At 45.8% G+C, this 21,488-nt stretch overlaps 3 protein-coding genes across 11 annotated transcripts in view; 2 read left to right on the plus strand and 1 right to left on the minus strand.

The window, feature by feature from the left end:
* The window catches only part of LOC109542986 (centromere-associated protein E), a 23,457-nt gene extending 11,400 nt beyond the window's left edge, over window positions 1-12,057 (plus strand). For 3 of the 9 annotated variants that reach the window (XM_048666083.1, XM_019912468.2, XM_019912471.2), the window contains exons 2-13: window positions 2,466-2,758; window positions 2,820-3,016; window positions 3,075-3,245; window positions 3,300-3,436; window positions 4,195-4,383; window positions 4,440-4,594; window positions 4,648-4,838; window positions 4,895-5,071; window positions 5,128-5,265; window positions 5,380-5,523; window positions 6,605-6,767; window positions 6,997-12,057. In XM_048666083.1, the coding sequence (XP_048522040.1) occupies window positions 2,569-2,758; window positions 2,820-3,016; window positions 3,075-3,245; window positions 3,300-3,436; window positions 4,195-4,383; window positions 4,440-4,594; window positions 4,648-4,838; window positions 4,895-5,071; window positions 5,128-5,265; window positions 5,380-5,523; window positions 6,605-6,767; window positions 6,997-11,957 (6,813 nt within the window). In that variant the 5' untranslated portion in view covers window positions 2,466-2,568 and the 3' untranslated portion in view covers window positions 11,958-12,057. Of the gene's footprint in view, window positions 1-2,385; window positions 2,759-2,819; window positions 3,017-3,074; window positions 3,246-3,299; window positions 3,437-4,194; window positions 4,384-4,439; window positions 4,595-4,647; window positions 4,839-4,894; window positions 5,072-5,127; window positions 5,266-5,379; window positions 5,524-6,604; window positions 6,768-6,996 lie in introns of all 9 variants that reach the window. The other 6 variants (XM_019912466.2, XM_019912465.2, XM_048666081.1 and 3 more) reach the window with 3 other exon arrangements.
* A 2,644-nt stretch (window positions 12,058-14,701) lies between these two features.
* Window positions 14,702-18,804, minus strand: LOC109542987 (phagocyte signaling-impaired protein). The gene is made up of 14 exons (XM_019912472.2): window positions 18,507-18,804; window positions 18,135-18,359; window positions 17,870-18,079; window positions 17,717-17,814; window positions 17,479-17,663; window positions 17,261-17,430; window positions 16,962-17,218; window positions 16,566-16,905; window positions 16,345-16,514; window positions 16,067-16,281; window positions 15,851-16,007; window positions 15,586-15,705; window positions 15,273-15,524; window positions 14,702-15,208 (listed from the first exon to the last, which is right to left on the minus strand). The coding sequence occupies exons 1-14, from the start codon at window positions 18,568-18,570 to the stop codon at window positions 14,855-14,857; spliced, it is 2,817 nt and encodes a 938-aa protein (XP_019768031.2). The 5' UTR covers window positions 18,571-18,804; the 3' UTR covers window positions 14,702-14,854.
* Window positions 18,805-18,885: 81 nt separating this feature from the next.
* Window positions 18,886-19,929, plus strand: LOC109542988 (NADH dehydrogenase (ubiquinone) 23 kDa subunit). The gene is made up of 4 exons (XM_019912473.2): window positions 18,886-19,038; window positions 19,162-19,284; window positions 19,334-19,548; window positions 19,602-19,929. The coding sequence occupies exons 1-4, from the start codon at window positions 18,996-18,998 to the stop codon at window positions 19,860-19,862; spliced, it is 642 nt and encodes a 213-aa protein (XP_019768032.1). The 5' UTR covers window positions 18,886-18,995; the 3' UTR covers window positions 19,863-19,929.
* The last annotated feature ends 1,559 nt before the right edge of the window (window positions 19,930-21,488 follow it).

Genomic DNA, 21,488 nt, shown 5'->3' on the forward strand with positions numbered 1-21,488 from the left:
AAATTTTGCAAAAATCTTGCGCCACCCTTGCACAAAACGACGATCATTTTTCTAATTTCATAGATAACAGAAGACTGTATTTTTTCTACATAACCGTAACATTAGCCGAGATTCCTGTTTAACTGCTTTGGCTTCCAGTGATCGATTCGGTTTTCTGGGCCTGCCCGCCGGCTAAATTTAACCCCTGTTGATTTTTACTTAGCCAAATTGAAGCTCACAGTTTCTTAAGCGCTGATGGTTTTCATGTGGGTTACGGGGCGATCATCAACATTCGGTGGGCGTCCGAATTAAACCCAAATTTCTACGTGTTAACAATCGGGCGGCGCCTCCCGCACGTGAGACACTGTCTCGAAAAATCAATTACCCGATTCGAATTGTTCATTTAACGACATCGGTTTATTGAACTATCCGTAGATAGAGCGACTTATTGTTTTATTATTGGTGCCGCGCTTTGTTTATGCTGACGCTGCTTATGCTTATCTCTCGTCTTCAAGTGGTTTTTCCGCATGAAAATAGCCGCGATTATTATATGAGGAATTGTTGTTGTTGTTACAGTAAAAATGCATTAAATAGACAACAACTCACTTCAGTTATTAAGCCAAAGCGATGAATGAGCGTGTTTGTCTAATTGTAGGAAATGCTCAAGATAACGACACTGAATACAGCAAGGTTGGCTCGTACGATCGACTGTTTACGGCCAATTTAACGCTTTAATGGTCGCATTATGCCAATTTAAATAAACAACTAATCAAAATTTGTTTTATGGCGTGACACCATTCATCTAGCATTTGTTTTCATTGATTTTCGTTGTGCATTGTTATAATCGTTTTTGGGTGATTAGGACGCCGCCTGTATACATTTGATGCCGACGTTTCGCGATCACGCATGGCCGGCATCTTCCGGTTTGTTTGCTTCGGCGACGAACCGAAGCTAGCAGCTGTCCTGAAGATGTTAGCCGTGCGGGCTGGCGAAACGTGACGTTGACTGCAAACGTGCAACCCGCGTTTTTAACTAAATGCGATTTAAATAAACGTAAGCGTAGGCTGACTTGATGTCAACATCGTAAACTGTAAATGGCGCCATCCTGATTGTTTGTTTTTTGTCATTTTTGCCAAATAACACCATAAAAGTCGCTTGACTAATTGGGCAACTGTCAGTGCTGGATCTAGGGGGGCTACGGATTTCTTCCTTATTATTGACCCAAACACTTTATAAATGCACATTTGTGACTTTCTTACGTGGAAAGGAATCGATTGAGCTCAAAAAACGCGCATGTGAAATTTTGATTTTTGGTCGAAATTTTTCAAAGGGTGGGGGGTCGATTTTTTGAAAAAATTAAAATTTTCTCAAAATGTCTTAAATTTTGCATCATTTTCATCTCATGGACGCGAGGAATGCATCGAATTTATTGAAAAACATGCTAGAAGTTTCAGATCCGAAATAATAGACATTTTTGGCACATTTTAAGCGTTTTTGAGCTTTCACGATCTTTAACCGGCGATTACTTCCTTATTATTGACCCAAACGTTTTGTAAATGCGCATTTGTGAACTTCTTACGTCGAAAGAAATCGATTGAGCTCAAAAAACGCGCATGTGAAATTTTGATTTTTGGCCGAAATTTTTCAAAGGATGGGGGTCGATTTTTTGAAAAAATGAAAATTTTCGCAAAATGTCTTAAATTTTGGATCATTTTCAGCGCACGGAGGCGAGAAATGCATCGAACTCATTGAAAAACATGGCAGAAGTTTTAGATCCGAAATAATTGACATTTTCGGCACATTTTAAGCGTTTTTGAGCGTTCACGATCTTTAACCGGCGATTGCTTCCTTATTATTGACCCAAACACTTTATAAATGCATATTTGTGACCTTCTTACGTCGAAAGGAAGCGATTGCGCTAAAAAAACACGCATGTGAAATTTTCATTTTTAGTCGAAATTTGTCTAAGGGTGGATTTTTTGGAAAAAATGAATATGTTCTCAAAATTTCTTAAATTTTGCATCATTTTCATCTCATGGACGCGAGGAATGCATCGAACTTATTGAAAAACATGCTAGAAGTTTCAGATCCGAAATAATAGACATTTTCAGCACATTTTAAGCGTTTTTTGGTTAATCCGGCCCTGGAAACTGTCCAGTGGTGGCCGTAATCGTGGCTAATGGCCGGGAATAGCATTGGATTTAATAAAGCACACAAATCGTCGTCATTGTGCATCTAAATAAAGGTTTTGCGAGCGAACAACGCGTTGCCACAACCGGATCCGGTTCTACATTTGTCGATTTCCTTTTGCGGAGCGAAGAAAAAATCGCGGGAATGATCGGCCGGCTGGAAAACGCGCTTACATATCCGTCATTTTTCATAATTAATAACCGATAATGATAAAAGGTCGACTTGCCTTGTTTGGGCAGCGGATTAAAATACTAATTGCCAACAGCCGGCAGAGTTTTCAAGCGCCATTCGCATAGGTGAAGAACATGGGAGCGCATCGTTGGCCGGAACTCATTAGACAATAAAACCAGTGCAAAGTGTCGAAAATCGAAACTCAAAAGTGGCGTTGATCCCATCAACATGAAATCCATCAAGGCTATTTTCCGTAGAGGCCACAAGGAAGGTCCGAATCAGCAGGACAATCTTTCGCGCACCTCTTCAATCACCAATTTGGACTCGTTGGAGTCCAACTTTCAAGGCAAGGGGGCCAAGCCCAGAAAAGCCCCCTCGAAGGAGAGGATTGACAAGCAGGGACAGGATGGAAGGAAAGGTGAGGCTTCACAAACTGTCGGCTTCCAAAGCGGATTAACCAAACTTTCGTTTCCTTAAAGCCAAAAACAACAACAAACTAGAGCCCCCTACGGGACAGCCGCTGTCCTACTCGTCGGACTCGCTGCAGGAAGTCGAGCTGCATCAGCTGCGCAAGCAGCTCAGAGAAATGGCCGACGAGAAGAGCTCATTGGCGTTGCAATTAGGAGAGCAGCGGGGGCAGCTGAACGTTCTACAAAAGGAAATTTTGAAGCTAAAGGTACTCTCTAAGTTCCTTTTGGAAAAATTGCGATGCTCAAATTTCCCGCCCGGTTCAGTCGTTCCAAGAGGAGAGCAACGTGGAAATGGAAAAGCTGGCAGAGGAGAACAACGTGCTGCGCAACCGGCTGCGCGACGTCGCTCATTCGCCACTCAGCGACAACGAGAAGCAGCAGCTTCTGTTCGAAAATCGACATCATAGCAGTGCGCCTGCGTCCATCGCAACCAATGTAAAAACGCGGCAAAACCCCATTTGTCCCAATTTTCACGAAAATTTCCTGCAGGTTCCTGATGAGAATGGCGGCGACGTGACCACTTGCACTACACCTGACTGGGACAAGCATTCCAGTGGCAATGTTAGTGAAGTGTCAGTGGCCTGCTTGCAGGACAAAATCAACCAGATGCAGGAGACTCACTATAGGTAACGTCCATAGCGATAGCATCAATGAAAATCCAGTCAGTTATTGACTGTCTGTTGGTTGGATCCGTTTACTTTACATATACTGCATGCAGGGTGATTCAAAATTGGCGTTATTCCTTTTAGGGGGTATTAGGGGCTCACTTGGAGGGTACGAGAAAAATAGTGATTTTTTTTAAATTAAATTTACAATCTGCTCTTTTTTTATATTAAAAAAGTTCTCTTCTACAAGTTTTTGATTTGATGATCGATTACCTTGAAACATTGTTGCCGTTTTTCTAATATAGTTTTTTGCAAATTTATCAGTTTTTATAACAATCATGCTCTTTTTTCCCTGGGTTTCAGTCAAAGTGTTAAAAATTTGTATATCGTTTCGGAGAGACAACAGCGCCATCATCAGATTTAAAATTGATACAAACTCATAATTGGGAAACATTAGATTCTTTTAGGTCTTTGCTGTCTTGAAACCTTAAATTTGTTTTCGCTTTCGCTGGAAAACAAATTTAAGGTTTCAAGACAGCAACGACCTAAAAGAATCTAATGTTTCCCAATTATGAGTTTGTATCAATTTTAAATCTGATGATGGCGCTGTTGTCTCGCCGAACCGTTATGAAATAAACGATATACGAATTTTTTTGTTTGAATTGTTTCACTATTTTTTCGGTACTCCTAAAACACCGCCCGACAACACCTCCAGAGGAATGAGGCCAATGTTGAATCACCCTGTACACCTTAGCCCACACATACACATTCCATTCTAGTACAAATGAAGAACTTCAGGCCACCCTTCAGGAGCTCACTGACCTACAACGTCAACTGACGGAACTCCAGCAGGAAAACGAGCGACTCAGCGAGGAAAAGACTTTGATGTTTGACAGCTTGTGCAGGCAAACCGAAAGACTGAACGACTCCAGGCAGGAGGTGGAAAACTTGAAGCAGCTGCTTTACAGGTAAACCCCACAAAAGTCGCTCGACCCTCCATTGCTGATCGGCGTGTTGCTTAAAGAGAGCGGCAGGATGAGACGGGGACCAATCAGTTCGAAAGCGCTGTGGAGCGCGAACAAAAGCTGGTGGAGCTGCTGCGCTCAGCTCAAGAGGAACGGGAGCAGTTACTGTTGAAGATGGAACAACTGCAGGCCGACTTGCACGAATCCAGAGCCGGTAAGTCGACGATCGTCTGCTGCAATCCTGGAGTCCAAAATGTGCGCGTTTAGGGAACATTGAAAAGACTGAAGCAATCGCCCAGCTGAGCGAGCGAGTGCGAACACTGGAGTGCACTCTGGATGCCAAGCATGCCGAGCACAAGCAGCTGGACCAGGAGCTGGCGCAGGCCAAAGATCAGAGTTCCGGGAAGCAGATCGAAATCGACCGATTAGCGGACTTGCTGGAGAATGCCCGAACTAAGGTGAGAGACTTGGGAGCAGCCAAAGAACTGCTTGTTCAAGCCCGGTTGTTACTCAGATCAACGAGCTGGAGCAGGACAGAACGCTGAGCGACAAAAGCGAGCTGGACGAGCTGTTGGACAATGCGCGAAAGGAAAAGGACCAGTTGGAGTCCGAAATTTCCTACCTGAAAGAGCACCTGGCGCGCAGCAAGAACGAAAACGAGAAGCTCAAGGAGCAGGTCTTTGTGCTGCAAGTAAGCGATTTCCAGGCGCTTTAAAGCTCCCGATTCACAACGAATATTTTCCACAGGAAGAGTGCAAAGTGACCAGAAATAACGCCAAGACCACTCAGAACGATCTGGAGTACAAGTGTGAGAAACTCGCATCGGAAAAGGCCAGCTTGAGCGAGCAGTTGCAGCAATTCCAAGAAGCAGTCAACGAGCTTCAGGTATGTAGCTGTACAACTTGTTTCAAAAAAGCAATTTAACATGGGAGAATTTAACGGGCTACAAATGTAAATGTAAAAACAACGAAATTTGGCTCAAAAAATTGTTTTCTTTAGGTTCAAGCCCAATGCCACCTGGAAGACAAAAGGCAGCTTTCGGCAGTTTTGTCCGAAACCCAGCGAAATATGAGCGAGGCCGAAAGAAAGAACATGACCATGGAAAATGAGCTTCAAGAGCTGAGGAAATTGCGAGCTGAAGAGGTGAGATGAGAAGTTGCTCATGTAGGAACGCCGGTCTTTGTAGTACTCGTAGTCTTGCGGAATTAAGACATTTTCCATTGGGAGTTCTTTGACCACTTTCTGCGCGAATCGCAAAGGGCCCTCCGGCACACAAACAACCCGTTTTCCATAATTACCCACAATAAATACGCATAAATCACCAATTGCTAACCGAACTGACGAACGAAAACGAGTGTTTCAAATTGACAAAAAAATAGTTGACAGCACTTACAGAAGTGCTACCAACCGAAGCCGACCTAACGGAGCAAAACATAATAAAACAAGATGGCGGCTGCGGGCTCGGTTTAAACCGCCCAAAACTTTTCGATTTTTGAAATTGTCCGCAATTCCGAGAAAACTGACGATTTGGTTCCTGTTGCATGGCAGTCGAAGGTTCAGAAGCCGGTTCAGAAAATTAAACGGTTCAGTATGCCTAAAGCCTGTGTCCCATGCATCCGTTTATACGATGGTACGATGATACGAAAGTGTTTCTATTGGTTGGAGATCTGTCAATTCGTCCTCCGTTCGTAAGACGGCGGACGAATTGACAGATCTCCAACCAATAGAAACACTTTCGTATCATCGTACCATCGTATAAACGGATGCATGGGACACGGGCTTTATTGCATGTGTAATTTTTCGTGCTATTTCTGTGTAAACAGCCGCTATTTAAAAATGGGGCATCTTATCTGCTTATCAGCGAATTGATAAAATTATAAATAATGAGTAACTCCCACCAGAGGACATTTTTGTAGGCTCCCTAGAAAACTTTTATAGTCGAGATAAACGCGTAATCTTTACTGCGTTCGACTTATCGGGATGAAATACTAGATTAATATTTACGGGCAATTTTGCGCGCTTAGTCATATGCGGTCTGCCCTAGCTAAAGCTCCAGTTGTGCGCATATTTTCCGTAAATTATTGAATTGGAAATAACACGCAACAAATTGAGGTAATCCACAGTGTAACAAATTAATTAATTAATTAATCCGCGCGTTTTTCGCCGCCAAAAGTAGGCTGATCGCTTCAGAAACAGCTTGAATAACAAAAGATTCATGTTGCAGAATGACGAATGGGAGAAGTTCCAAAACGATCTGTTGACTTCGGTGCGCGTCGCCAACGACTTCAAAACTGAGGCCCAACAACAGTTGCAGAACTTTATTTTGGAAAATAAAACCTACCGCGAGAGAGTAAGACTGCTAGAGGGCCAATTGGAGAAACTGAAAGGTACGCCAATCGTATTATCCTAAGCGGTTACCTTGTGGTGGGGGATTGTATGGATCAACCAATCAAAAAAAACGTTCGTTCGGAAACTTCGCGGAATGCAGTCGAAGCGCCGAAAATGTGTTTGTGTGTGCTTCAGTGCTTCAGTGTCCCGTTCCAGCTTTATGTTTGTCCACGTGCCAACCCTTTTCCCGCCCCAATTTCCAGCCTACTTAAACCGTTTTCTCTCCAGGTGAAAAAACGTCCACATCCACACAGACAGACACCATTTTAACACCACAGATAATCGCGATAGCGCGCAACTTGGACCCGGTCATCACTAATCGAATATCGTTGCTCGAACATCCAGACCCTAAAAGCCCTGTTGGCTCGCCTAAGAGCATGGAGAAATTCTTCCCCATCCTCAGCAAAGAGCGACGCTCGAAGAGCCGCGATAATTTGGCCGAATCGAGCAGTGAATCATCGAGTAAACGCGCGAAAGAGCGAAAATCTAGCTTGAAGAAGAGCAAGAGCAGAGATGATTTGACGGTGGCGCCCGAGGAGCCCTTGCAGGAGCCCAAAGGGCTCTTCAAGCGAAGCAAAAGCAAAGACAACGTCCAGGAAAGTGGTGAAGAGGATGGCAAGGGCAGCAGAGGCTTTATAAAGTGGTACAAAAGCAAGGACCACGTCGATTTGGAGCCAACTAAGGGCGTCTTGAAGAAAAGCAAAAGCAAAGAGAAGGTTCATGAAGTTGACGGTGCAGAAAAACCCCGAAGGAGCAAAGACAGCATCGACTCATCCTCGGACAGCAACAAGTCGGAGTCCAAGCCGGAATTCTTGTCGAAGTTCATAAAAAAACGGGACAAATCCCGCTCCAAACCCGGCGCGCACCAGAAATTCATGTCGGTCGAAGAAGAAATGCTGCTGAAGTCCTTGGACAGCTGGTACAAGCACATCGACCACAATGTGCCGGACGAGCTTCTGACCGAAGAAGACCGCGCGGTGAAAAGGCTGAAAACCCTCTACGAAGACGATGTGTTGAAGGAACGACCAGTGGCGCACAAGCCCAAAGACAGCCTGGCCATCAGCAAGCCCCTGCTCAATTCCGTCGTTCTCAATCCGAAGTTGGAGCGCTTCTTCAGAGACCCAAAGCTGCCCAGCGTGGATGGCGAGGTGCGCCAAAGCGCTCTAGAAGACGTGTACTTTGCACTGGACAGCAAGGAACGCACCCCAGACGAGGCTTTGCCGAAATCCCGAAGCATGCAAGACATTAACGTGTTCGAGGAGTTCCGAACTGAGTCTGAGCTGGCGCCGGTGACAAACGGCCAACCAATCCCAGCCAACAAGGTTTACAATCGAATGTCCAGCGAAATCCATCCAAACGACTCAGTATCCAATCCAAGGTACTCAACTGATCATCTTCTGGACAACCAGCTGCCGCAGCCGCGCATCTACGTCAACTACGAGAACTTGGACGACATTATTGGCGCCATTCCCAAAGACCTGCCGGAAAAGGAGCTGAGCGAAGAGCAAAGGTTTGCGCTAAAGCTGAAACAGGCGCTGGATGAAGCAGAGAAGCAGACCACGCTGAAGAGGTTAAAGAAGAAAAAGAGCTCAATCAGAGGGGTGGAAATCAGCGCTCCCACTCAGGAATCAGTGGAGAAGAACTGGAAATTGAAGGAAGTGCTGATGAACCCAAAAATCCGCCGCGCTGAATACCCGACTCCCTCGGGGGAGCGCAAGAGGCACAGCACTGACATCTGCAGCGATCTTGGCAGTCCCTCTAACACTCCCACCCTCACAAAGGCCACCAGCAAGTCGCACGAGGACATTTCTTTCAGCTTTATCCCGGAAAACACGTTGATCAACATGTACTATGCCTCGCAGCAATCCAAGGAATCCAGCAGTTCTTCTTCGTTCACCAGCGCTGAATTCAATCTGGATACTGGAAAGATCGTAGAAAAGTGCGACATTCCTTTCAAGCTGCAAACAGTCACTGTTATACCTGACTCCAGAGAGGATCTTCTCTACAACGACACGCTGAACAAAACGAAGAATAAGGAGGGCCTGGCGGAACTGAAGCAACAGCTTTCTGATGAAGATGTGCACCACCCGAAGATAATAGAGGCACGCGCCAACTACAGGCACGAATTGGAGAAGGTTCTGAAGCGGATTGAGCATGACGAGCTGCGGAAGAGCTTGAGGAAGCAGAGGTCGCAAGACGATTTGAGGGAACTGCCTGTGGTTGATGCGCCCAAGGTTCGAAAAACAGTTCCACCTTCAAAGCCTAATACTCTGGAGATTGACGCCGGCTTGATGGATGTGGCCTTTGTGCCCCCGCCACAAGGCTACGAAGATGAGGAGCAACTGACCCAAAAACCGGAACTTCATTATTACAACTATGAATCAGCAAAGGCGATTTCCATTGACGCAAGCCGAGGATCGAGCTTCCTCCAAGAACCAGAAGATGCAATTCCACAGCAATGGGTGTCTGTTGAAGTGCTGCATTTTCAAGCCCCAACTTTGATAGACCCTGAAGAACAAGACCTGAAACTCCATTTAGTCTCGGACTCGGAGTCTCATGCGGACGTTGAAGAAAGTCCCGATAATGAAGAAGGAGAGGAAGGGACACACGCACTGTTTCTCCATGAAGGCTTGCAACCTTCACATCAGAAATATCCCAGAGAAGGAGAGTTAGACTGGCAACTACCACCTGTCCTCCACCTTGTCGAAGAACCTCCCAGTGAGGAAGGGAGGCACGAATTGTTAACTCTTCATGAACTGGTGGAACATCTTCAGCGAAGGACCATTCGTTTGGGGCCTCCGGTTGATTTGCAGCCAGAATGGCAAATGCCACATGTGAGCCAATGTGTTGAAGCAACCCTACACATTGAAGATGTAGATAAACAACATCCAAAGCAGGAAGAGCCTTTGAAATCTCCGGCACAAGTGAGTCACCTTGTTGAAGAAGTCGAAGAAAGCCAACATGAAGATGTCACCCGCCCACGGCAGGAGGAAAATTTGGAAGAGCCAACTGAAGCTAAACTAGGATGGCAAGTGGCGGAAGTGCGTGACTCTGTTGGAGAAAAACCGCAACATACATCAACGCTCCATGAAGATTTGAGACGGCAAGAAGAAAAACACTCAGCATCACAGCAAGAAAGTTTGAAACATCCGTTGGAAGCAGAATTAGAATGTTTTATTGAAGAGGAAAGGAAACACTCATTATCCGTCCATGATGATTTCCGCAGTCCACCGCAAGAAGAAAGCCTGGAACATCAACTAGAGGGAAACTTACAATGGCAGGTGGCAGATGTGGGGCCCATTATTGAAGAAATCCCAAGCATTGGAGAACAACCTCAAATCGCAGAGGGTCATTGGGAAGTCCCTCTCATCTCAGAGTCTTCAGGTATGGAGGAGATAATCAAAGAGAACCAGTATGGAGTGGTGTCTCCTTTGGAAATTCGGTCCTGCTACAGAACGGTCGTTAAAGAATACAAATCGCGATTTCACCCAGAAGAACCTGAACCCGAGCCAGAGCCCAATCATCCCAACCACGATCCCGCGATTGATGATTTTTTCAGGCCGGCCTTCAACAAGAGCGTTGAAGCAGTGCGGGAAGACGAGGAATCGGCTCTGCGTCGGTCTGAGGCCATTTCTTCCATAGACGAAGAAATGGACGCCATCATGAGCCAATACATGAACACTACGGCTTCACTTCTGGTGCAGACTTCCCTAGTCCCAGAGCCGCTCCCTAATGTGCATCAGATGGATGACATGCTCAATGCGGAGCCGCTCTCACTGGAAGATCAACAGTTGATCGAGGAAATGAAGGCAAAGTATGATCGATCTGATACACTGTCCACTACTTCAGAACGGAGTGACGTTGCTGGCGACCAGCTGGGAGAAGAGGCTGGGGCACGTTTGAGACCAAGTGTAGGGAAAAAGGAGGCGCGACCTCTATCCGAACTCAATGAGGCCGATTTGCTGCTGATTGACATGGCTAGAAGGCAGAGCGCTGATGTTGAGGAAACAGACATCGTCCCTCCTTTGCCGAACAGCCCAAAGCCTCAGCAGGTGGAGGTTGCCCTGGTAGAAAACCCAGTTAAGTGGAAAAGTGTGCCCAGCCTGCAGCCGAGGAATCCTGCTGATGGCAACGTGGTGATGCGAAACAGCCCTCCGAACCCTCGCACGTCCAAGCGACTGTCCGATCTCATGTTCACTGAGACGATCTTCGTCCCTATCGCAACTACTCCTGAGCTTCAACCGCCCACACCCCCGAAATACAAACAGGACGGCCACTTTAAAGAACAAGTATTTGTGGCTCCTTTGCCTGTTGCACACGAGCCGGTTTACTCCAACGTGGGCTTCAAGACACTCGAATCTCCAAAGGCGGCCTATAAAGGTGCTATTAAGAAGCCCCTACCTTTGCCCAGGGATAACCTGGCTGGTCCGCGCACTTTGGACGTTGCTGACTTTGACAAGATGAGCGAGGCGGAGTTAAATTCCAGTAGAGTAGGTGACAAAGAGGCAAAAGTTAGGGGAGAGAGCACAGAGGACCCCATTTGGGTGGAGGAAAGCAAAGCCCATACGGACATAGTGAGCAAGTTGGAGGAGTCGCCTGTGGAGTTGAAAGCATCTGGAGAGGAGGCGCGAGCCGTGCAGGAGGAGAACGATGTTGAGGAAATCGCACCGAACTCCAGCAACGTGAACCTATTCCACATGGATTCGCCCCTGTCCTACGACTCCTACCTGGAGCTGTTCAAAAGCGACGAGAGCAAAGAGTTTGAAGCGCTTCTGGGCAAAAGGCCGGAAACTCGGCCAAAAATCGTCGATTTTGTGCCGTTGGACGACAAAACCACATCGGTTTTCACTCAGGAGAACAACAGCTACGACACTTTGGAACGCGAGAAAACTTTCCACGTGCTGGAACAGGCCGCGACGATTACCAAGCCGGATGCGAGCTCTTCTTTGGAAGTTTTAGCGCAAAAATCGTCCACCAGCGCTTCGAAGAGCAGCAGCACCAGTCGCACCAGCTTTTCTCAAGCGAAGAAACTGTTCGAAGCGTTGGCCGAAGCCAACAAGGAGGAGAAACCGAGGCCGAAACCGAACCGACTGGGAGGCCGCGATTCGAAGAGTTGGCAGCAATTGAAGCAGAAGCCCAGCAAGGAGACCATTCCGGACCTCCCGACTCCCGACTCCAAGGACCATTAATGCATACATGTTTCTGTGTAATTTTTTTTGTAGAAAGATAGGATGTAATTGTGTATTTTTTAAATAAACCGCCCTGTATGGGTGCTTGTTACCTTGTTTATTGGCATGGGTTTCTGAATACTATTAGCGTTGCGTTTGCGTGCATTTCGCGTTTTAAGACGAGCTGCAGTTAATAACAGTAGGAATGTTTCATCAGCTGTCCAGGAACCGGTTCCCATGCGCCCTACCAGTTTCCCCACCGATGAGTTGACGTTGCGAAGGAAAAACGCCGTGCTGAGCAGGCAGAACAGCCGACAATCGGTCAAGTCGCTGATAGAGTCGATTGAAAGCCAGGCCAAGCCCGGATCGAAATCCTGTAAGATTAGAGTAGCCTGGTCCAGGTCAGGATCTTTAAACTAGGGCGTGTGTTGTTTAGCTCTGTCGACGGTTAGTCGAAGCAGTTCGGCGTCCTCAATCAACTCGATGGCTTCGGACATCCGGAACCCGTCGAGCCCCTCGATTTTGCCCACCCCGTCGCCCGGAAGCCCCTTGAGGACGCCTGATTGGCCGGATATCGCCAACAGCAACATCAAGACGCCGCTGAAGGAGCAGCAGCCCAATAAGATCGCAAATTGGGGCAAAAATGGCCTGAATGGTACGTATGGACGGCGCGCATTCTTAGGGGGTTTATTCAACTTTACTTGGCTTCAGATGGGAAGGATTCGGGGAAAACTAAGCCGGAGGACACGTACAGGGACACGATTCTGCAGAAGGGCATCGATTTCTCCAGACGCAACAGCTACTCGGACTTGAGTGAGTTTTGCTGGCTTTCCAAAGGCGCAGGTATTAATTGGCGAATTGTAGGTGAACGCAACGACCCCTTGAACAGCCTAGTGAAGAATGGGGGCTCGAAGCGCAACGCGCTGCTCAAGTGGTGCCAGAATAAAACAGTGGGCTATCGCAACATCGACATTACGAACTTCAGCAGCAGCTGGAACGACGGGCTGGCGTTGTGCGCCCTCTTGCACACCTACCTGCCGGATCGCATCCCCTACGACTCGCTGACGCAGCAGGAAAAGCGCCGGAACTTTTCCCTGGCCTTTTCTGCCGCTGAAAGCGTCGGCATTCCGACCACTCTGGTTAGTTGAAGCCCCGTTAGCGCACAGGCCGAATACATTCCGTTTTTTCAGAACATCAACGACATGATCCAGCTGGAGCGCCCCGACTGGCAGCAAGTAATGTCCTACGTAACTGCTATTTACAAGCACTTTGAAGTGTGAGTCTGCACTAAATCGACGCTTACCGCCTTACCTTACGTTATTGCTGTGATATAATTGAAGCGCCGTCATCCTAATCTATGGTGTGGGATCTTCGTACTATTTTTTACAATTATTTTTGAACGGTTTACATATGAGTGTGTTGAGAGAGACGAGGACTATTTTTTACAGAAATGAATTTTGCGGCAGCAAAACTGGTGGCTTTGGGCTGTAGGTTTGCCGCAATCGAATGATGCAGAAAGCTGCCGTTTGCTTTAAGTAATAATGTTGGAATTTACGGTTTGTTTCGGCGAGAAGAAAATTTTCAAATAAATCACTGGCAAAAGTGATACGCGCCTAAAAAGATGAATCCTATAAAGTATACGAGAACAGGGATATATTTACTATACATATACCGGGTGTCTTTAGCTTACTTGCACTTTGGGAGTTTTTGAAGTTCACGTCATATTCCGGAAGTTCTTTCTAAACGAATGCACGCTATGCTTAAAGAGAGCAACAAAAACGAACATTTATATTGTTTTAATTGAGAAAACCCGTGAATCACTACTACGCGTCACTGAATTTGACGCGTAGTTGTTTCCCACAGATCACAGAGTACCTAAGAGTACAAACCTCTGTGACCTGTGGTGGTTTCCAAGCAACGACAACACAATCAACGATCAGTAGGGACTAAACGTTGATTCCACTGGCCCTCAAAAGCCCCCTTTTCGAGCAGTCTTCGCTATTCAGTCCATATTCTGCTTCTACAAAGGCATTTAACTGTTGTCCAGCATCGAGTTCGTGTCAGGGCCCTACTTAGGTAAGAATTACACTGAAATGTCGCGCTTGAAGTAAATCGGCAATCAATCAAGCGCATTCTTTTGAGAAATAGTCAAATTTCGATTTCCTAAATCGCAACAAACTAACGATTACTTACCTAATTCACTGTGAAAGTTTAATTAACAAAAAACTACCACATTTTTGTCATTGAGTCGCGTTGGCAACTAGGGCCAATGTTGATAGTCGCATGTTGGCATGGTTACTAGGTGGAAGGGGTCAGAGTGGCGCCAAACTCAAAATTCGCGCCATTTGTTCGAATATTATTTAATTGAAATTCAGCTGGACACCCGGTATAAACTTGAAAAACTTTCGCTGATCAAAAGAGTAAGACTGGCTTAGATTAGGAACTGGAAAATGAACAACGTTGTGTAATGTGTGTCATGCAGATGTATTTAAAGTAGACTAGATGTTTTTTACTGGCTTATCTATTACCTCCCTATATATTTCGAAAACAAATGCTTTGCGATGTACAGCATGGAAATGAATTCAACTAACTGGGAAAATTTCAATTTGAATGTTGACAGCCCATGGAAACCCATTTTCTAACAGCATAGTTGTAGTTTCGAGTTTGCGTTGTTATTTATTATTTAACGTTATCAGTTTGTAAGTATATTGTTTTGTGCAAATAAAAGGTTTTAGCAATAAAGCTTCGTTTGAGAACCTTGAACATCTTCTATACAAATTTTATTTGGCAGAGCTGACAAAGTTCCATTAATCGAAATCTTGACTTTACTAAAGATCAAACGCCTCGATTATCATCGATATTCAATCGTCGTTTGCAATCAATTTACTGGGGTTTGCTCTGAGGTGGACATCCGACGGCTACAAATCATCCAGCAGTTTCAACTTCGCAGCGAACACGTTCTTGATATGTTTGTAAGATATTTCGTAGCTCTCCATGATTATCTGATGCTGCTCTGAGGTTTCAGTATTGCCAGTGTTCAGGTTTAAAAGCCCCAGAAGGCCTGCTAGGTCTTTTTCCGTCACTTTTTCACTCCACTCCTGCAGCAACTTGCTCACTTTGTCAATTTCCTTTTTAACACTGTTCACCACGAGACTGAGCAACAAATCTTTAGAACGTGACGCGACCGGCTGCTTCTTTTTGGCCCTTTTCGAATGCGACGGCTTCACGAGGGCGGTACACAATATGCAAAGAACACAACTGATACAAATTAGCTGCAAAAAAATGAAAGGGAAATCAATGAAAGCCTGCTGTTTCCATTGAAGGAAATTCAGGTACCTCTAAATTGTTGACAAACATCTCTAGGCCTTTCCTTCGCTTTCGGTAGTCTACTGAGTCGGTCAAAACGCTTTCTAGTTGTTGGGCCAGGACTTCGATTTGCTGCTGAGCGCTTTTGCAGCTAATTTCTGCTTGAGGTAACTCGTCGATGGCCAGGGACAGTTGAAAGTCCAATACGGCCGCAATCACCGGACGATATGGCGTGTCCAAATAACCGTGTAGTCGCGAGGCAGGCGGATATGGTATTAGGTTCTAAAATGGCAAAAATATCCGTTTTACAGTTGATATCGGTTATTTAATGCTGGTTGATTACCTCGGGGATGGGATCAAGATCAGTTTTTTTCACTTCATCCTCCAGTTTTCTCCAGTCCTTCAACGTTTGCTTCAAATGTTCGATGCGTTTCTGCCTCTCTCCATCCCTGGCTTGAACTACCTGCAACAGCGACGTTTTTAAAGCAAAAACGTAGTATTTGTTGCGCTCAAAAGAGGTGGCAAAACGGCCTCTATTTCTTTAAAGGTTTGTAAAATCTAATTGAGGAAGAAACGGGCTCAACACGAGCGTGTTCTGCTTTGCATACCTTTAGCGCCGCACTGACTGTCTGCAATAGGCGAGTCCTCAGCTTGAGAAAGTTCAAGTTTTGAGTGTACAGTCGTTGAATCGCTTTGGATTTCGAAACCGACTCACTGGCAAACTCTGGATCCCAAGTCAAGTAAACGTCCAAATCGCGATTGTCGCTGCAAGTGCACAGAGCATTAAAACCTGTAGGCTTCGCTGACAGTATTCAGTTGCTTACCTAAGTTTATCCCATTCGATCTCGCTATCGTTGGATGGTATGTCCAAATTGCACAACCTATCATAGTCATGGCAATTAATTAAGTTTAAAACTATCCTATCTACAACCACCATTGCGTAGTGTGTGCTGTTGTTCATCTTTTCCCGGAAATCCATGAACTCGTCTAGTTTGATGAAGGAGCCGAACTTGTACGAGAACGTCAAGTGGTCGATGCTCTGAAACAACCGGTTGCGTCAGCCCTCAACCTCCTCGAAACCCTCAACCCACGGGTCACTCACTTCTTTGTAATTTGTGGCGAAAAACCTCGCAGTCGAATCAAAGTGGATGCTGCACAGCTCGAACAACCCGGTCGTAGCCAATTGGGCGCAGTGAATATACCCCAATGAGTCCAGTTGGAGATGCTTGATGTCCAGAGTGTAGTAGACGAAGTTTGCGCTCAATGCCACTCCTGCGAGGAAAATCGTCTCACATACCCCTCGAAAGGCACCGTACAACTTACCCAATATGTGGTAGAACTTCACAACTAAGAGCTTCGCGTGGAAATTACTGGGCGAGTTCTTGAGCAGTCCACCCAGTAGGGCAATGGCAACAACCACGTACTCCATTTCGTTCTCGATAATGGACAGATCAAACAAGATATGAGCGGCCAAAATCGCGTAGTTGTCCGAAGGCCCCAATTCCGTTGCAGGTAAGTCTTTGCCATACGCTTGGTAGCCGTGCTGATAATGCAGGAACAAGGCGGTCACTAATGCGCGGAGATGCTCAACGGAGAGATTTCGATGAGCGCCGCATAGTCTGGACAGTTGCAAGGCCCCGATGTGGCGCTGCATCTGATCGGCCTATCAAGAAGTTGATGAGCAGGGCGGACAAATCTGGTGGGGAGCTCAACGCTTACGGATTGAGGAACGCTGGTTGGCCCAATGCCCACTTCCTTCACCAGCTTGCCAGCCAGCTCCGACTTCTGGTCACTGTCCAACAGCTTCAAGTAGATTTTCAGGTCGACCACACAACAGGGCTTATGGCCGAACTTGCGGAAGTACTCGATAAAGAGGTGGCTGATGTCGCCGAGAATCTCGTTGGTATCCAGCTGTTTCTCTTGCAGCTTGGCGCCCAGCTCGAACCGCGCCAGATAGGGACCCCTAAGGGAAAAACCTGGACAACCAGGTGAGGACCTGGAATAACTCAAGCGCTTACTGTTGTCGGCAACTCCTTCCAGAATAGTGCAGATGAACTCGTGGCACTTTTCCGCTGTGTTGTCGGCGGTTTCAACGGCGCTTCCATTTTCCCCGAGTCCATTGATGTTGGTTTCGGCCAGCTCGAACACTGAGTGAACGTAGGTCTTCCACACCTCCCATCGGTCAAAACTAAAAGGGCGTTTTTAAACCCTTTCCAGCGCGATACGATCTACTCGCCTTTCACTGAGAATATTTTTGCAGATGATGTTCACTTGTTGCCATCGCTCCAGCTTGGCGCAGACGTTCAACTTCACCATCTGTGAGTTGGGGAACTGCATCTTTTCCCCAAGGGGGCTTTCAACGAGTGCGATCACTTCCTCGTTCCTCCCCAATAGCCCCAGAACCATAATATACAGCTGAATCTGAACATCGGCTCTTAAGGTAAAAAAATAGCTGATCTTCGTTGCGTACATACCTCTTGCTCTGCGTCGATCTTCTTGTCATCCACCATCTTCTTCATCATCCGTTCCGCCAGGTTGAGAAGCAGCGTTTTCTTGCCCTGGTCTTTCGATCCTGCAAAACCCCCTGATTATTGGCTTTTCTTGCTTTTAGAGAGGAAGTTAGTTACCTTCCCCTCTGGTTGCCTGCAGTACAATGCTCATCACAACCCAACAATAGTAGGGGTTCTTCGGCTTCTGTTTGTACAGCGCCATGGCGCACTGCTGTTGGGCCTTGAAGTCATGCACCTTGACATAGCTCATGAAGAGCTGCGTGTGCAGCTCTTCATTGGTCGGTTCCTTTTTCACCGCTATCTCGTACATCTTGCACACCTTCTGTACTGAAATATTTAGCAGATTGTAGCTAAGTGCAGCCCAGATGTGCTTTAGACCTACAGTCCTGCAGCTCTCTGTAGCACATGGTCATCGCCTGTAGAGTGGAGTCATCAGTGGGCTGTTCACTGTTGAGGCTCTCCAGGATGGCTTTGCAGTCGTTTTCGCGGCCCATCCGAAACAGGATCAGGGCCTTCAAGGCCCTGACGCACTGGAAAGTTGGGGTTTTCTTCAATACCTTCTCGCATTCTTGAAGGGCCTTTTTGTTGTTGTTGCAGTCCAACCACTCTGTTAAGGGAATTGTTACATTTTACTGCTTTTAATCGACTTTAAAACCCGCAAGTGAGCTAGGCGGGGTGAAGTAAGCTCCTTGGGCTTGTGCGGGTAGTTATTTGAACTCTCCAAGCAAATTGACGGTCGCCAAGTGAATCTTACCGTAGATAGGACGCAGCCTTCTTTCCAGCACTGAGGCGTCCGCGCTTTGCACGTGTCGGGACATCTTTTCCGAAAATAATTCCGCTTTTAGGTTAGGAAACGATACCCCGGCCAGTGACCCCCCTGCGAAGGATTTCAATAGACACTAATCGGTTCGCGTAAAGGTGCATATATTTCCGGATAAATGCAGCCCACCCAGTACTAGAATGCGGAGCAGATAAATGAGAAAGCTTCGTTGTTTATCTATACCGAAACCAACCAACAAATTGTGATGGCTGTCACTGTCAGGCCCAAAAATCGTATTCAAAGACTACCTGGCTCCTTGTTATCAGCATGCTGCTAAAAAGAGACACGCAAACCACCCCACCTAGACCAACAGAAAATGTCAAAGGGATTGTGACAAGTGTCAGACAATCAGCGTCAACGAGTTGTTGGGCTGATGATATAACTTTTGGAATTATTAACAAAAACTCGGAAAAAGGGGCAACAATGAGCAGCTCACTCAGTAAAATATTCGCCTTATCCAAAGCAGGTGAGCTGGGCGGCTTGTCATGGGCAAAAGGGCCGTTTTGCAAAACTTAACCAACAATGAGCCCCAAACAGCAGAGCCCTATGTTTGACCCATTAAAGTCCAAAGCTAAATGCGCATTTGTAGGTAGCAAGCTAGTGAGGCCCAGCCTCACTGTCCTAAGCCGCAGAGCTGTAGGAAGTGAGGCAAAGGACGGCTACATTTATGTTAACGACCAGGACCCTTCCATGGATCTTAAGGAAGTCACAGGTAATAATCACGGTAAATTCCAGTCTCGATAAATAACGTGTCCCCCCAGATAGAGCGGCCCTGACAATGTTTTGGACTGAACTAATTAGGGGCCTGGGCATAACTCTGGCGCACATTTTCAAAGAGCCCGCCACGATAAACTACCCGTTCGAAAAGGGGCCGCTGAGCCCCCGATTTAGAGGCGAACATGCTCTCAGGCGATACCCATCTGGTGAAGAAAGATGTATTGCGTGCAAGTTATGCGAAGCCATTTGCCCTGCCCAGGTACAGACGGTTGGAGCTGAAACATAGCTGAAATGCATTGTGGACATTTGCAGGCGATCACCATTGAGGCGGAGGAACGAGCGGATGGATCGCGTAGAACCACCCGTTACGACATAGACATGACCAAGTGCATCTACTGCGGCTTTTGCCAGGAGGCCTGTCCGGTGGACGCCATTGTGGAGGGCCCCAACTTTGAGTTCTCCACCGAAACTCACGAGGAATTGCTGTACAATAAGGAGAAGCTGCTGAACAATGGGGACAAATGGGAGTCGGAAATTGCGAGCAATATTCATGCCGACCATTTGTACCGCTAAGGGGGTTGTTGTAGTCGGATTGTTTAATTGGTTAAAGATGTAATATAGAAAACTGGAAACCCGGTAATTGACGCATTTATTTGGGGGCGCGCTTTAATCCAGTGCAGATTGAGGGAGGATTTGCACTTTTTCTACTCGCCCTTTTTTGCCAGAGAAAATATTTGAGGTAAATTTTTTAAACGATAACGCCTATAAGGAAGCAGTGATTTAGTCCATTTTGAAAAATTCTTCAATAGCAGGAAAAACGAATTTTGATGCTAAATTTCTAGCACTTACAAAGCAATCTTTCCTCTTCAACCTGCAGGAAAAATTAACGTCTCGGCTGGTCTGGATTGGCTAAAATCGGAACTTAAATGGAGGCTCCAACTGAATGGAACAGACTGCAGTTTGTGAGTGTTTTTGAAAAATTCCTCAGGTTCAAAAAAAAATGATTTTTGAGTCAAATTTCCAGTACTTACGTAACAGATTTTGTAACAAACTAATAAAAAATGAATTTATAATCTGCAGTTCATTCACTTAAGTCGAACTTATGTGCGACCGTTCATGACCTGCCTATAAGGAAGCAGTGATTTAGTCCACTTTTGAAAAATTCTCCAATAGCAGGAAAAACGAATTTTGGTGCTAAATTTCTAGCACTTACAAAGCAATCTTTCCTCTTCAACTAGCTAGAAAAACTGGCGACTCATCTAGTCTGGATCGGCTACAATCGGAGCTTTAATAGAATAAATAACCCGAATAAAAATCCGCAATCATTGAAATTGCTTCTGGAAAATTCCCCCGGGTTCAGAAAAAAAGAGATTTTTGAGCAAAATGTCTTAGATTTACCAACGGGAATTTTTGATACAAACTGATACAAAAACTGATTTTCTATCTGATCTGCATTCGCTCAAATCGGAACTTGAATGCGGGCTTGCGTTCCCGTCCTCTGAGAAAGACATTGTTGAGTCACTTTTCCGGAATACTCCAAGATCAGAACAAAGCCACTTTGACGACAAATTTTCAAATGTTATAAACCGATGTTTTCTCTTCAACCTGCAGGAGAAATTATCGTCTCAGCTGGTCTGGATTGGGTAAAATCGGAACTTGAATGGAGGCTTCAACTGAATGAAACAGACTGCAGTTTCTGAGTGTTTTTGAAAAATTCCCCAGGGTCAGAAAAAAAGATTTTTGAGTCAAATTTCCAGTATTTACGTAACGGATTTTGCAACAAACTAATAAAAAATAAATTTATAATCTGCAGTTCATTCACTAAAGTCGAACTTAAGTGCGACGGTTCATGACCCGCCTCTAAGGACGCAGTGATTTAGTCCACTTTTGAAAAATTCTCCAATATCAGGAAAAATGAATTTTGGTGCTGAATTGCTAGCACTTACAAAGCAATCTTTCCTCTTCAACCTGCAGGAGAAATTATCGTCTCAGCTGGTCTGGATTGGCTAAAATCGGAACTTGAATGGAGGCTTCAACTGAATGGAACAGATTGCAGTTTGTGAGTGTTTTTGAAAAATTCCCCAGGATCAGAAAAAAAGATTTTTGAGTCAAATTTCCAGTATTTACGTAACGGATTTTGCAACAAACTAATAAAAAATAAATTTATAATCTGCAGTTCATTCACTAAAGTCGAACTTA

Source organism: Dendroctonus ponderosae, unplaced genomic scaffold, assembly GCF_020466585.1.
Source record: "Dendroctonus ponderosae isolate FM_Combo_2020 unplaced genomic scaffold, Dpon_F_20191213v2 Dpon_F_20191213_4, whole genome shotgun sequence".
NCBI lineage: Eukaryota > Metazoa > Arthropoda > Insecta > Coleoptera > Curculionidae > Dendroctonus > Dendroctonus ponderosae.